General features: G+C 54.2%; 1 protein-coding gene across 4 annotated transcripts in view; it reads right to left on the bottom strand.

Annotated features, from left to right (window-relative positions):
• Positions 1 to 316: 316 nt before the first annotated feature.
• The window catches only part of ST6GALNAC6 (ST6 N-acetylgalactosaminide alpha-2,6-sialyltransferase 6), a 19891-nt gene continuing 4998 nt past the window's right edge, over positions 317 to 15209 (bottom strand). The window contains exons 2-7 of one of the 4 annotated variants that reach the window (XM_006154053.3): positions 14111 to 14165; positions 12570 to 12660; positions 10453 to 10632; positions 6893 to 7299; positions 2824 to 2931; positions 317 to 1684 (exon numbers count right to left, since the gene is read on the bottom strand). In XM_006154053.3, the coding sequence (XP_006154115.1) occupies positions 1495 to 1684; positions 2824 to 2931; positions 6893 to 7299; positions 10453 to 10632; positions 12570 to 12660; positions 14111 to 14136 (1002 nt within the window). In that variant the 5' untranslated portion in view covers positions 14137 to 14165 and the 3' untranslated portion in view covers positions 317 to 1494. Of the gene's footprint in view, positions 1685 to 2823; positions 2932 to 6892; positions 7300 to 10452; positions 10633 to 12569; positions 12661 to 13380; positions 13544 to 14110; positions 14166 to 15209 lie in introns of those variants that run through there. The other 3 variants (XM_006154055.3, XR_003550305.1, XM_006154054.3) reach the window with 3 other exon arrangements.

The following is a 15209-nucleotide window of genomic DNA, read 5'->3' as shown; positions in this document are numbered from 1 at the left end:
TGTGTCTGGTCCTGTTTGGGGCATGATGGCACTGGGGCTGCCAGCGGTGAAGCGGCTTGCCCAGGCCGGCTGGGGGAGGCCAGGGCAGGAAAAGTCGAGTGGGCTCAGCCTCTGCCCTGCCCCACCCCACCCCAGAGCCCTCAGCCACTGGATGTCCACCTGAACTGCAAGATACAGAACGGTGGCCACCTGGAAAGGCCCGCAGCGGCGGGTTCTCTGAGCCTCCAGCCCAGGGTGTGGGTGTGGTCTGAGGACGCCCGGGTGCTGGGCCAGACGCTGGGCTGGATGCAGGAGACACAGACGCGAAGCTGAAGTTTAGGTGTGTTTATTCCTGTACAAATCGTTACGAAACCAAGGCTGGGGCACTCGCCGCCTCTGTCACCCCAGTGTGCAATGACTGCTGCTGGTCTCCTGGTCCCTCCCATCCACAGCCTCCTCCTGGAAGCCCTCCCTTCTAGGCTCTGGGAGCACAGGGGCAAGCATGCCCCCCAGAGGCCCAGCTTTAATAAAGTGCCTATGTAGAGCCAGGGGACAGAGCCAGGTGGCAGCTCCTGGTTCCCTACAGCCATCCCAGACCCTGCTTGGGGAGACCCTGGGGAGTCCCCAGAGGCTCCGTGAAAGCCCACACAGTGTAGTTGCCATGCCCTGCCCCAAAGCTCCTGCACAAGGTGGCAGACCTCACAGCTGCATGGCAGAAGAGGCCTGGCCCTCTAAGAGCCAAGCTAGTGGCAGCTGGACTGAGGGGTCACAGGAGCAGCTTAAGGTCCGTCGCTTTCCTGTCAGAATCCCCCAACCCTGAGGGAGTTTGTGCAAAAACACCCTAAAGTTTTCCAAGGAGGTGGGGAAGGACCCCAGGTAACAGCCTCCTGGGGATAGTGGCTGGGGGAGCCGTCTCAGGGAGCACAGGCTTAGGCCGGGGGAATGTCTCTGCCTCTACGAGAGGACCAGAGAGGAGGAGGGGCTTGTCCAAGGTCATCCAGGGAGGATCAAGACTTCCCACCTCCGGGAAAACTCCCAGCCTGCAAATCCTCAAGCCCCACCTCCAGACAGCTCCCCCTCCCCAACACACACTCTCTCTCTTCTGATGCTAGGTATTGAGGGGGCAACACCAAGTCCCCAGCTCCTTGGGACAGGACCCCACTGTCCCAGCTAAGTAGCGAGTGATTTGGGGGTCCATTTCTGGGACTCTGAAGCAAGGCTTCTTGGGAAAGGACACGTCCTTGGCCTCAGACTGACTCAGAAATGCCCATACCCTGATCGGCTAGCTCAGACCCTGACTGGGCAAGAAAGACGCCCCGGACAGCCCTGATTAATCACACAGATTCCCAAATCCCTGATTGGGTGAGAGAGCCCTCGGACCCTGACTGACCCTTGTCAAGGACCCGATTGGCCAGGAGCCACTCCAGCCAGCCACGACTGGTCAGAAGATGGCCGTGGTCGAGCTGGGCGGAGAGCCACGTCTGTGTTCCTCGCGAGGTCCCACAGCAGGGCGGCCTAGGTCCAGGAGGGGTGGGAGAAGGTGATGCCGTACAGCTGGGCCCAGGACGAGAAGACCCTCTTCTCGGTGATGAAGCGGTGGTGGTTGCCCTTGCGGCTGTGCTCGTTCTGGATGTAGGTGACGCACTCGTCCGGCCCCTTGGGCTCGTAGTAGTGGTAGGGCATGCGCTGTGGGCGGGACCGCTGGCTGGGGCAGGAGACAGGGGCCATCAGGCGGGCGGGCCCCCCCTGCCGGGTCCTTGCCCTTCAGCCCCTCACCTGCCGAGCACCTCAGGGGAAGAAAGCCTTGCCCCTCCCTGGGCCTCGGTTTCCCCACCTGTAAAATGTGTATAGGGCAGACTAGATTTTTTTTTTTTTGGAGAGTTTTTCGCTATAGGGCGTATGCGCTCGCCAGACAGACAGAAAGAGACAGAGAGACAGAAAGCGAGATATTGCCCCCCAGGGGGGATGGCCATGCCGCAATCCCTTCTCCTCCATTCTCCTCTCGGGATCTTGGGCACGCATGCATACGTGCCTGGCGTGAGTTTTAAGCCACTAGGTCTGGGACGCGAACCGTGGTTGACTATATGGGAGTCCAGTGACATAGCCATTACGCTAACTGCTGATCCCAGGGCAGACTAGATTTGTAACCGTCAATTAAAGAAACCAAACTTTTTTAAAAAATGCAATGGGACCTTTTTCTTTCCTTTCCTCAGGAGGGCAGCCCCACAGAAGATTAGAGCGGTTACAGACTGTGGGCTCCAGAGCCCGGCCCCACCTCCTATGGTTTCTGGGGCCTTCGGCCAGTCATAAAACATCCTCCTCAGCTTTCTTCATCTATGAAATGGGGAGAAAAACAGTATCTCTCCCTCAGGGCTGCTATGAGAAGTGAGAGAAACGTGCGGGTTTAGCTCGTGGTCCGTGCTCAGGACAGAGGTCCCCCAGCGGATTGTTCAAATGATAACAATAGTGGGGACCAGCAGGTGGCGTGGTGGTTAAGGTGCTGGACACTCCCACATGGCCAACCATGGTTCAAGTCTCGGACCTGGCGGCTTGCTTTCTCTCTCCCTCTCTCTCTCTCTCTCTGTGTGTCTCTCTCTGGTCAAATTAAAATGAATGAATGAATAAATAAAATTAAATAAATAATTGTTTTTTGAAATGATAGCAATAGTTACTGACAGACCAACCCTGGCTGAGCCCAGGAGGGAGCTCAGAGGAGCCCAGATCTCGGCGGGATGGTCTGAATAGAATGAAGTTGAGGCCCTCGAAGGAACCCCCGCCACCGTGTCCAGGCCACCCAGCTCCTTCCTGTGGCCAGGGCGCGGGCATTGCCCTGGGAGGGCTCACCTGCAGTAGTCGGGGGGAACCATGCCGTAGACGTGCACGTGGTCACACAGCTCCACCGCAATCACCATGGTAAACCAGCCCGTGCTCAACCAGGAGTGGGACTTTTCCCTGGGGGCAGAGAGGGGCTGTGATGAGTGGGATGCAGGCAGGGGCGGGGAGCAGGCAGGGAGGAATGAGCAACCCTGTGGCATTGCCCAGAACTCCCCCCTCCCACCTAGCGGGAGCCCCCGCGGGAGTGCCCCCCAGCCTGGCCCGCTACGGAGCGTGGCATGCTGGCAGAGACGAGGGGCATGGAGCAAGCTTTTCTGGGGAAGAGTGAGACGGGGAACGCTGGGAAACAATTCCTGGGAAACAGGGCATAGCTGGGCAGCCTGGGAGTGACCCCGACCCCGGAGTGTGCTCAAAGCAGCTGTGCCCAGGATAGGAGCAAACTCCAAGGGGAGACGAATTAGAGCAGGCCACGCTGGAGCCACGGCAGTTCACAGCGAGGCAGGGAGAGTAGCCGAGAACTCAGACCCCTGCTTCCGCCAAGCGGCACCAGCACGTGTGGCCGCATGCACTTGCCCTGTGGCCGAGGTGTGCTGTAAGGGTAAACACGCACTGGATTTCTCATGCAGCAGGAGAAACAGGTGCAGGGTATATCACTAAGCATTTTTTTAATTGCCAGAGGGCACATGCACTTGCTAGTGAGAAAGGAAGAACGCACCCCCACGGGGCGTAGCAATGCTGCAATCCCTCTTCCTCCATCTCTTCCTCCTGTCAGGATAAACACTGCACCGTGCATGTTTTTAAGCCACCAGGGCAGTCAGCCATGTGAGATCCAGCTCCTTAACCCCTGTGCTGTGGCCTGGCCCTTGTTTTACTTTTAAAGGAATGGGACCTTTGCCTTTCCTTTCCCTAGGAGGGCAGCCCTGGTTACATATCAAACTAAAAATATTTTGCATTTATTTGGTAGAAGGTGGTTCTTTGAAAGAGCAAGCAAAACAAAACAAAACAAAAAATCAAAAAACTCTAGTAAGGGAACCAGCAGTTAGCGTAATGGCTATGTCGCTGGACTCCCACGTAGTCGACCGCGGTTCGTGTCCCGGACCCGGTGGCTTAAAACTCACGCCGGGCGCGTGTGCGTGCGTGCCCAAGATCCCGAGAGGAGAATGGAGGAGAAGGGATTGCGGCGTGACCATCCCCCCTGGGGGGTGATTTCTCGCTTTCTGTCTCTATGTCTCCCTCTGTCTGTCTGGCGAGCGCACGCGCCCTACAGTGAAAATCTCTCAAAAAAAAAAAAAAAAAAAAAAAACTCTAGTAAGACTGACAAAGAGAGAAGATATGAGTTAGCAGCATTGGGAATAAAGAAGGGGAAATTATGGGCACTGTAGACCCTAAAAGATCACTAGGAAATTCCACAAACAACAACATACTAGATTTGACAATTGAGACGAAGTGACTTAAAACCCACAAATTATCAAAAGTTGCCCAGGATGAAATAGATAAGCTGTGTGTCCTATAACTATTAAAGAAATTGAATTCATGGTCAAAAACCTGAGAAAGAACCACTCAGGTCCAGATTGTTTAATTGGCAACTTCTATTAAACGCTTAAAGAAAACAAACACCAACTCCCCATCATCTTTCTCAGAAAACAGAAAAAGGAACATTTCTCTATTCACTTTCTGAGGCTAGTATGACCATGATACCGAAACCAGGAAAAGACAATACCAAAAACCCAAAACAAAACTGCAGACCAAATATCTCTCATGAACATAGACAGAAAAACCTCAACAAATATTAGCAAATCATATCCAACAATAGACTATACATCTAAAAATAAAAATGATAACCAATATCACAATTCTAAAACTACAAAGCTGACTCAATATGAAAAAAATCAAAGCAATCCACCATAGCTACAGTCAAGAAAAACCACATGATCATATCAATTGCTGCAGAAAAACATTTGATAAATTTAATTTCTGGTAATGATAAAAATTCTCAGCAAACTAGAAAGAGAAAAAAACTTCCAGAACCGGATAAAGGGAACTGCCAAAACACACACACACACACAAATAAAGTCATATTCAATGATAAAATATTAAACACATATCTCTAAGACTAGAGCCAAGACAAGGATGTTCACTCTCATTACTTCTAACACAATTAAACATTCTATTGAAAATCTCAGCCAATGCAATAAAGTAAGAAAAAGAAATAAGAAGTATATAAATTGGAAGGGAAGAAATAAAACTGTCCTTATTTGTACACAAAATGATTATCTGCATAGAAAATCCCAAAGAATCTACAAAAATCTCCTAGAACCAATAAATGAGCTTACCAGAGTTATGGGATATAGGGTCAACACAGAAAACAAGGTCTATACATCATTTCTTTCTTTCTTTCTTTCTTTTTTTTTTTTTTTGGAGAGGTTTTCACTATAGGGCGTGTGCGCTCGCCAGACAGACAGAGAGATATTAGAGACAGAAAGCAAGAAATCACCCCCCAGGGAGGATGGTCACGCCGCAATCCCTTCTCCTCCATTCTCCTCTCGGGATCTTGGGCATGCACACACACGCGCCCGGCGTGAGTTTTAAGCCACCAGGTCCGGGACGCGAACCGCGGTCGACTACATGGGAGTCCAGCGACATAGCCATTACGCTAACTGCTGGTTCCCTATATATCATTTCTTATGCTAGCAATGAACAATTAGGAACCAAAAATATTTTAAAACACCATTTATAATAGCTCCAAAAATTGTTAAATATTTAGGTATAAATCTAACAGAATGTGTACAGGAGCTACACATTGGCTTAAATGAAATACAGTATATTAAAGTTAATTTCACCTGTTTCTCTTTAGTTTTCAAACGTTTATTTATTTATTTATTTCATGAGAAAGAGACAGAGAGAGGCAGAGAGACAGATCCCCATGCTGCAATCCATCCCCAGCCTCAGCCCACCCGGATCATTGGTACCCACACACATGTATGCATGCTTGATGTGTACAGACTGGCTCTGGAATGCAAACCCGGACCCTTCGCATGTAAGTCCAGTGGTGTTGTCACTGTGCCACTACCTGGCCCTTTTTTTTTTACTTTTTTAAAATTAATTACTATAGGGGCCAGCAGACGGTGTGGTAATTAAAGAGCTGGATTCCTATACGGCCGACCACGGTTCAAGACCTAGACCCACACTGGGCATGTGTGCGTGCATGCCCCAAATGCCAAGAGAATGGAGGAGAAAGGATTGCATGTGGCCATTCCCCGGGGGTAATCTCTAACTTTTCCTCTCTGTCTTTCTCCAGTGAGCACACATGTCCTATGGCAAAAACCTTAAAAAATAATAATTACTATAGCCCAAAGTGACGCAAGTGGGAAAGCACTACTGAGTGGGTGGGGACCCCACAGGAGGCCTGGGTTTGGTTCTAGATCATCCTGAACAGGCTGGACATGGTGGCGTACTCCTGTAATCCTGGCTAATAGGAGGCTGTGGCAGGAAGGACTGACCCATGGTGAGACCCTAACAAAAAACAAACAAACCAAAAAACGAAATTTTCCCTCCTGTGTTCTCACTCTTTTCTAAGAAAATAAAATTCTATCGTAAATCGCATATGGGTCTTGCATTATATTTCTCTGGGACAAGTGCAGGCCTTGCTTTTCTGGGGAGATTCGTCACAGCACGGCATGCTGGGAAGGACACATCCTCAGGGAGCAATTGTGTACTTAAAGCAAAGCATGCTGGGAACAGTCAAGATGACGTCAGGTATGCAATGGGGCACTCTCCTAGAAAGGTGCTGGGAGGGACTGAGCAACCTTGGAGCAGAGCATACTGAAGCCTTTATTTCCCCAGAGCAATGCATGTAGGGAGGAAGCCCTCCTGGACAGACAAAACCTGCAGAGCAGATTTGAAATGGCCCATGTGAATAGCTGGATAGGACGAGAAGTCTCCTAGGAAACCAGACCGACAGGTGGCAAGAAGTGACCACATCCTCAGAGCAGTACATGCAGGGAGCAGCAGGGCCCCTGGGCAAGGCATGCTGAGGGAGCACAGGGCTGGCCAGACGGGGCAGGCGGGAGGCTGGTACCTGTCCTTGCCCGTCTCACCCCGGAAGAGGTCGTCGAACTGGTGCATGCGGGCAGGAGAGATGGCATAGGCCTCCATGGTGGGGAACGCCAGGCCTGCCCGCTGGATGACACGCACCAGGCTGCCCTGTGGCTTCTGCATCTTGCTGGGTGGGCCCCAGAAGATGAATACAGTTTCGGGGGTCCGGTTGACGAACTCCTGGGGCCTCCGCAGCACACGGAATACGCTGGAATGGGCCACCACCCGGAATGTGGTCTTGTTGCCCACGTCGGCTGAGTAGCCAGTGGTGGGCGCGTCATTCATGCGGATCGTGCACTCGGCCCGCTCGATCTCAGGGCCCAGCTTGGTGCCCAGGAGGTGGCTGGAGCTGGAGATAATCACACACTGGTGGCAGCGGGAGGGCAGCGTCTGCAGGGAAAGGAAAGGCAACATCGTCCAGGCCTCTCTGGTGGGCACTGGCCCTGAGCTCCCTGCAGCCAGACCTCCGGGAGCCAGGACTTATTACGCACATTTTTTTTTCTAGAGAACACATGCCCTCACCAGAGAGAGAGGGAGAGGAGAAAGCATCCCCACAGGGCATGGTCACGCCACAATCCCTTCTCCTTCTCCCCTCCTTTCTGGATTTTGGACATGACACACATGCACCCAACATGTTTCTTTTTTTTCCTTTTTTTTTTTTTTTTTAAGAGATTTTTGCTATAGGTATGTGTACTCATCAGAGAGACAGAGAGACAGAAAGCAAGAAATCACTGCCGAGGGCGCATGGCCACATCACAATCCCTTCTCCTCCATTCTCCTCTTGGGATTTCGGGCACCCACAAAGCACCTGGCTTGAGTTTCAAGCTGCGGGGCTGGAACTCAAACCGCGGTTGACCACATGGAAGTCCAACGCCTTAGCCATAACACCACCTGCTGGACCTGCCCCAGCGTCTTTCTCAAGCTGTTGGTCCAGGACTTGAACCACGTGGTCAGCTGCATGGCAAAAGGCTGCCTCAACCACCAGGCCAAAGATCCAGCCCAAATTATGCTCATTTGAAAGACAAACTGGAACCAGCAGGTAGTGTGGAGGTTCAGGCGGCTGGATCCCACATGGTCGACTGTGCAGTACAAGTCCCAGACCCAGCAGCTTGAAAAACACACCAGACATGTGTGCATGTGTGTCCAAAAAGTCCCAAGAGGAGAAGGAAGAGAAGGGATTGGAGCACGACCATTTTCCCTGGGAAAGAATTTCTCACTCTCTCTCTCTGCCTGTCTCCCTCTGTTGAGTGCACCAAATACATCCTGTAACAAAACTTATTAAATCAATAAAAGCAAAACCAACAAAATATTAAATTAGAGAAAACGAGTTAAAGCCTGCTCATTCAACATCCAGCAAATACTCAGAGCAAGCTGACTAAAGCTAAGCGCTGCGGCAGGACTTTTGCTGATTTCCAGCTCTTTGTGCCATAGGGCGCATGAGTTCTGGAGAGAGGCAGCGAGAGGGAAAGTGCACAACCACCCCCTGGGGGACGGCCAGGCCACAATCCCTTCTTCTCTTCCAGGATCTTGGGCATGCACGTACATGTGCCTGGCATGATTTTCAATCCACCAGGTCGGGAACTCCATGTGGGAGTCCAGCGCCTTAACCACCATGCCACCTGCTGGCCCCTGGAGACTTTTGAGAACTTTTTAATTGTTTTTTTTTTTTTTTTTTGAGAGGTTTTTGATGTAGGGCATGTGCCCTCCCAGAGGGACAGAGAAAGAGAGATAAAGGGAGAAATCACCCCGAGAAATCACCCCCCAGGGGGGATGGCCATACCACAATCCCTTCTCCGTTCTCCTCTTGGGATCTTGGCACGCACGCACACACACCCAGCGTGAGTTTGAGCCACCGGGTTCTGGACTCAAACTGCGATCGACTACATGGGAGTTCAGCAATATAGCCATTATGCCAACTGCTGGTCCCAACTTCTGAGAACATGCAAGAAACTTGGTTGGGGAGACTAACAGGGAACGAAAGGCAGGATAGGAACAATAAGATGGGGGCAGGGATCAATAGTGCCTAGAGCCAGGAGGCCTCTCTGAGCGGAGACCCAGAGACCCACTCAAACCCCTGGGGAGAGCACTCCAGGCAGCAGGAACAGCAAGTGCGAAGACTCTGAAAGACTCCGAGGTGGGAGAGAGCTGGTGTTGAAATCCGGAAGAAGGCAACTTGGTCGGGGTGGAGTTAGGCAGGGAAATGTCACACAGCAGGGCTGGGAGAGGTGCGGGGATTGGAACTCAGGTCTGTATGACACAGATCCCCATTCTTAGCCTCAGCTCCCCAAAGAAACATCTCCTCAAGTGTACTTACGACATTTCTACAAACAAGATACCACCTCGTGGTTTTTTAAAAAAATATTTATTTATTTAATTCCATTCGTTATTATTATTATTTTTTAAATTTGACCAGAGAGAGAGAGAGAAAGGGAAAGTAAGGGAAAGTGAGGCGCCAGGTCCGGGACTCAAGCCATGTGGGAACCCGCACCTTTAACCACTATGACACCTGCTGGCCCCACCGGTTATTAAGGAACGGTGTGGAAGCTACTCTAGGCTCCTGTTTCCCTGCAGATGAAATGAGCGAGCTGGAACCACATGCTCCCTGGGGTCTATTTTCTGCAGGTGGAATTCTCATTCAGCCTTCAAGGCTAAGCTCAGTGCCACCTCCTCCAGGCAGCCTTGCCTGAGCCCTACTCCAGAATCCAGCACCAGGTCCCTCAAAGGATAGTCTTTCCAGCCTGCCTGAACTCTAGTCTTCTGAGGGGCAAGCCAGGCTCCACTTCATCCCATCCGTGTCCAGCACACTCAAGCAGCCCCACTTTATCCCTTTTCAATTCCCCTCTCCAGGGCTCCTAGATTCAGGCGTTAATCTATCTCTAAACACCTGCTAATGGAGCCTTACCAGGGAAGGTGCATGCATATGCAAAGACCCCAAAGAAAATTTAGGAGGGTCAGTGAGGATGAACCCCAGAAATAAACCTGAATTTCATGAGTACCAATGACAAACAGAAGACCCCAGGACTTTTGGCCTCTCTATGCAGCTGCAACGTAGCAGGGGTTGGGAAATCCCTCCCTCACAGTGTGGCCCTAGACAAGTGACTTGGCCTCTCTGAGCCTCAGTTATCCCACCTCTTCAAGGGAGGGAATACGGCTGACCTCGCAGGATCTGTCTGAGGATTACAGGTGACCACTTGCCGGGCACACAGCAGGCACTTGGTGAGGGACAGGGTTACTATGACTGCTTTTGCGTTGTTAAGTACCCAGGTCCTGCCTCTGAGCCCACAGTGCACTCCCCACAGCAACACAGATCCGTGAAGACCAGAGACACGTTTCCGGTTTCCGCCGGGACTCTGACTGAGGAGACAGTGGGATATTAGCACCCAGGGAGGGAGCCTGGAGAGAGCTGAGGCCCAGGGAAGGGCAGGCACATGTCTAGGGTCACTGGAGGCCAGGCCTGGCCTCCCAGGAGGAGGGAGCAGGGACAGTGGGCACCGGGACACCGGAAGTTCCAGTTCCCAGGGAGCTCCCAAGTGGCTGCCCTACCTTGTTGCCCAGAATGGGGATGTAGCCATCCGTGATGCTCCACTTCTTGAGGTTGACGGGCCGGCGGCTGCGGCCCCGCAGGGAGCCATAGTGGAAGACCTCGTTGGCACTGTTGGAGCTGTAGAGGATGAGGATGGTGATGAGGGCAAAGAGGATCACGAACACTGCTGACCGCTGCTCCTGGAGAGGGGAGAAGCCGGTGAGGGCCCAGCCACCCGCGGGCTCCACCTACCTCCTTGCACCGACTGTGTTTGGCTAACTCTTGCTCTTTGTTCCAGACCAGTTCAGGCACTGCCAGGAAGGCCTCCTGGCAGCCCCCTCTGCTCCCCCCAACACAGTACAGATCACACCGCATTCAAACTGCTCCCATTAGACTAGGAGCGCTGAGGATCAGGCCTGGGTCATTCTTGTGCTCTGCCATATCCCGGAGCTCAGGGCAGGGCCGGGAGCACAGAAGGTCCTCAGAGGGTTTGCCGAACTGGATTGGATGTAGGTGTTAGGATTCCTTCCAGCTGCAGCTTAGAGGATGCCTAGAGACAGGTGGGACATCCGAGTGAGAGGGCCTAGGTTTGTCACCTCCAAGTTCCTCTTTTGCCTGCTCAGTGAGAAGGATCTGGGCCCTTTAGAGGTTTCCCTTGTCAGCCACCTGCATATTAAGTTTGTCAGTAGAGGGCGCTGGAGAGACATGGGAGGAGGAAAAGCTTTTACTTCTGGGTTCTGATGGGCTGGCTAGGGAGGCTCAGGCAGAGCACAGCTTCTCCAGAGCCAGCATCCTCCCCAGCCCAGCGGCCTGAGGCCCAAGGCCTGAGGCCAGCCATGCTGCCGGTTAGGCTAGCAGCACACAGCAGGTTCTCGGGTACCCCTCCTCAGCAGAGTGCCTCTGGCTTCTGCGTGATCACAGCTTCCCCAAGCTCAGCTCCTCATGTGTACTCAACACCTGCAGTGCCAGCAGAGCTGGGCAGGCGGTCTGGTATCAGTGACAGCCAGTGGCCTGGAGCTGTTCCCTTTGGGGGGGGTGGTGGCCTTCATATCTGCTCTTCCTACATTCCTCAGAATTCAATCCTGCCATTCCAGAGCCTCCTTGGAGTTAATAATTCTCTGCATTCAACTTTCCCTGTTTGAATCATGTGGTTTCTCTCTCCTGATTAGATCCAGACCAATACGCCCACGCTCCCCGCCCCCAAACTCTGCCCAGGCTGCAGTGGATCCTAGGGAAGGGGCGAGCAGAGCCAAACACACTGGGAAAGCAGGAGTGAATGAAGGATGGGGAATCTGACGGCCTCAGGGTGATGCTTAGTAGACTCATCTTTGATTCTGACCACAGGCCCCGCCCACAGCCCCTGCTCACCTCTACGCCCCTCACCTCTTCCAGCAGTCAGTTCCTTTTTTTCATGTTTATTTATTTTATTTGTTGTTATTATTACAGTTATTTGTTTGTTTTGTTTTTGTTTTTTGTTTTAATTTCACCAGAGAGAGACCAGAGAGAGAGAGAAAGGTCTTTTTTTTTTTTTTTTCCTTGGAGAAGTTTTTGGCATAGGGCACGTGCGCTCGCCAGACAGACAGAGAGAGACAGAAAGTGAGAAATCACCCCCCAGGGGGGATGGCCACGCCACAATCCCTTCTCCTCCATTCTCCTCTCGGGCTCTTGGGCACGCATGCACACGCGCCTGGTGTGAGGTTTAAGCCACCGGGTCCGGGACTCGCACCGTGGTCGACTACATGGGAGTCAAGCAACATAGCCATTACGCTAACTGCTGATCCCAAGAGAGAGAGAAAGTTTAATTAAAAAAGCAAGCCGCCAGGTCTGGGCCTCGAACCACCGTCAGCCATGTGGGAGTCCAGCCCCTTAACCACCACACCACCTGCAGGCCCCACAGCAGTCACTCTCTCAGCTGGTCCTTTACCACAGATAGAATAGTCAGTCAAGCCTAGGAGGACACAGGCGACCCTGGGCCCAGAAAGAGGTGGGGGTTTGCCCCAAACCACTCAGCAAACAAACAGCCACAGCAAGGCTCAAAGGCCGGCCTCCCAGGCTCCTCGGCAGAGAGACACGTGCGCAACGTGGGGCCCATTCAGAGAAGTCAGGCTCTGACCGGGAAGGAACGAAGGGGACTTACTTTGTTGCTACTCATCTCTCTCCGGTGCCTGCTGAGGGGTAGGGGCCAGCGTCCTGCGGGTGGCCCGGGGGGCAGAGATGTGGGGTCACACCTGCAAGCCATCAAAAAGAGATATGGCCTGGACGTCGTCCCCTGCGTCCCGCAGATCAGAGGCCACATCCTCCCCACCGGCTGCCAGCTCTCCTGTACACCCAAAACTCAGGGCTGTACCCGCTTTGCAGACGGAAAGACAGGCCCAGAAAGGGCAGGAATCTGCTTCTCTTCCTGCCCACTCTCCTTCCTGAGCAGAGGCTTTCCCACACCCAGACAGCTGGGGGGCCTGCCCCCACCCCACAGAAGCCCCACTCACACCAAGCTCTAAACCCTGCCGGGGGTCCCTGTGGCTCCGACGAAATGCAGCTCTCCTTGCAAGTCCCTACACTCCCCTGTTCTCACTCTCTTCCAGATGGTGCCCCTCTGCCTGGAACACCCTCCTTGACTGGCAGTCATCCTCCAAGCCTGGGTGAGAGGAACTTCCCTGGGTCCCCACTTAACCCCCAGGCCGGGAGCTCCCACACAGCCTCTCACATCCTCTCCTGCGCCTCCACAGCCCTCCAAAGGCTGCTGGTTCTAGCCCCTGAGGTGGAAATCACCTGACCCTTAGAGGGCTGTGGGGGAGGGCTCTGGGAAACCCCGCCTTGGGCATCTCTCCTGCCTCCCACCCCAGCTCCTGGGGCCTCTGCCCTGAGAGCACCTCCCTCCTACCCCCCCCCCCCCAGGGCCCAGCGCTCTCCAGACCTCAATTTCTCCACCTGTAGAAAGAGTTAAGTACCTGTGTCCAGCCGACCTCCTGCCCAGGCAGGCCAGGGGCAGTACGGAGGTGGCAGGGAGACTGCTCAGGGTGCTCCTGACTGCCTGTCCTCTCAGCTTCTGCCCCCTGACCCAGCAGCTGTTTACTCCCAGTCACCAGGAATAGCCAGAGAATCTCAGCCAAAAAAGGCCACACACACACACACACACACACACACACACACACACACACCCTGCTCCTGATTGGCTAGGTGCTGGCTCCACCCACCACCCACCACCCAACTCGGCCTCTCCCCAGCTTCAGGTTTCTCCAGGCCTGCCCTCACAGCCAGACCTGGAGGCCCCAGCCTCCCAACCTGTCCAGTCCCTACACTAAAGATCCGGGCTCCCTGGACACAAGGAGGGCTTGTCCTTGGACTCTCAGGCCTTCAGGGCAAAAGACCCAGTCCAGGGTCCCAGGGCAGCCCGGTCAGCCCTGCTTCCTCCAGCCTCCAAGGTGCTGACCCGCCCAGCGCCTCCCTCTCTAGGTCCAGCGTCAGTCTCACTACCCATTCCTGCGCAGGCTTCATGCTCCAGACATGCCAGAGCATACCAGTGCCCAGGACCCACCCACCCCCCACCCCCCTTTTTTTTGGGAACAGCCCTCAGCCAGAACCGCCACCCCCTGGTCGCCTGTCACAACCCTGCTCTGAGAAGGACACGGTCCGTGCAGCATATCAGGTGCCAGAGCAAGTCCCGGTTCCACCACTTACTGGCTGGCGGGCCTCGAGCAAGCCATGTGACCTCTCTGAGCCTTAGTCTCCTCATCTGTGAAATGGGAATAACAACAGTAGGTGAAGGGTTCCAGCGGATGTGCAAGGCAGGCACTGGCTGAAAGGTGCTCCCTCCGTGCCTGTTAGTCTGCTAACTCTGGTTCGAGGCCCGGAAACACTCTCCTACCTCAACAGAACCACTGGCCCCTAATAGCAAGGAATGTGGGCCAGGGCCCTACTAAGCATCACCTACTCACTACGTCCTCCCAGCGCTGCGTGGTAGGAGCTCTTAGTCCCCATTTCACAGCCAACCAGAATAAGGTTCAGGGGCCAGACGCCTTGCAAGGCAGCCCAGAGGCAGCTTGGGGAGCCGGTTCACAGGCTTGTTTGCAAGGAGCAGCCCAAGGCTGAGCTGACCGGGTCTCAGTCTCCTGGAGGCGATCTCTGCTGAAGGGACCAGAGACCACCAGGTGTGAGCCCAGCGCCTCGCTGCATCAAGCAGGCCTGTTGGGGACCAGCTTGCTCGGGCTGGGGAGGCAACAGCCCAGAGAGCTGGCCGGGGAGCGCCGACTCGGCTTTGGGGCTGGCATGCAGGGCCGCTGAGTCCGAGCTAGGAGTGGGACCCAGCCCTCGCTGGGGCTTCACTTCTTCCAGCCTGGGAGTCCTTCCGCAGGATCCGACGCCCCCACGCAGCAGCTTGGGAAGAGGGCTCCAGGGAGAAGGGGGAGGGGGCTCCTAATTCCAAGATGATGGGAGGCAAGGGGCACTTGGGTCTACCGGGGGCGCTTACTCTCCGGCCCTCTCGCACGGACCTCCTCCCCAGATCCCGCACTCCGGGGCTCGAGAACCCTAACCCCAGGTGGGGAAGACAGGACGGCGCAGGGTCCCACAGCTCTAACGGGGTAGTCCTCGATAAGAGGCCCAACGCTCCCTGCGACAGCCTTGGGGTGCGAGGACCCTGCTCTCGGAGCGCAGTTACCAAGGCGGAGTGGGTTAGGAGGACCCCCGGGGCCCCGGCATCAATCCCCATCCCTAGCGGTTCGCGATCGCCCCTCCCCGTGCGCAGGCAGAGCCCCCCTCCCGCTGCCAGCCCCAATGC

Source organism: Tupaia chinensis, unplaced genomic scaffold (genome assembly GCF_000334495.1).
Source record: "Tupaia chinensis unplaced genomic scaffold, TupChi_1.0 Scaffold000394_1, whole genome shotgun sequence".
Taxonomy (NCBI): domain Eukaryota; kingdom Metazoa; phylum Chordata; class Mammalia; order Scandentia; family Tupaiidae; genus Tupaia; species Tupaia belangeri.
This window is presented reverse-complemented; position numbering and strand designations above follow the sequence as displayed.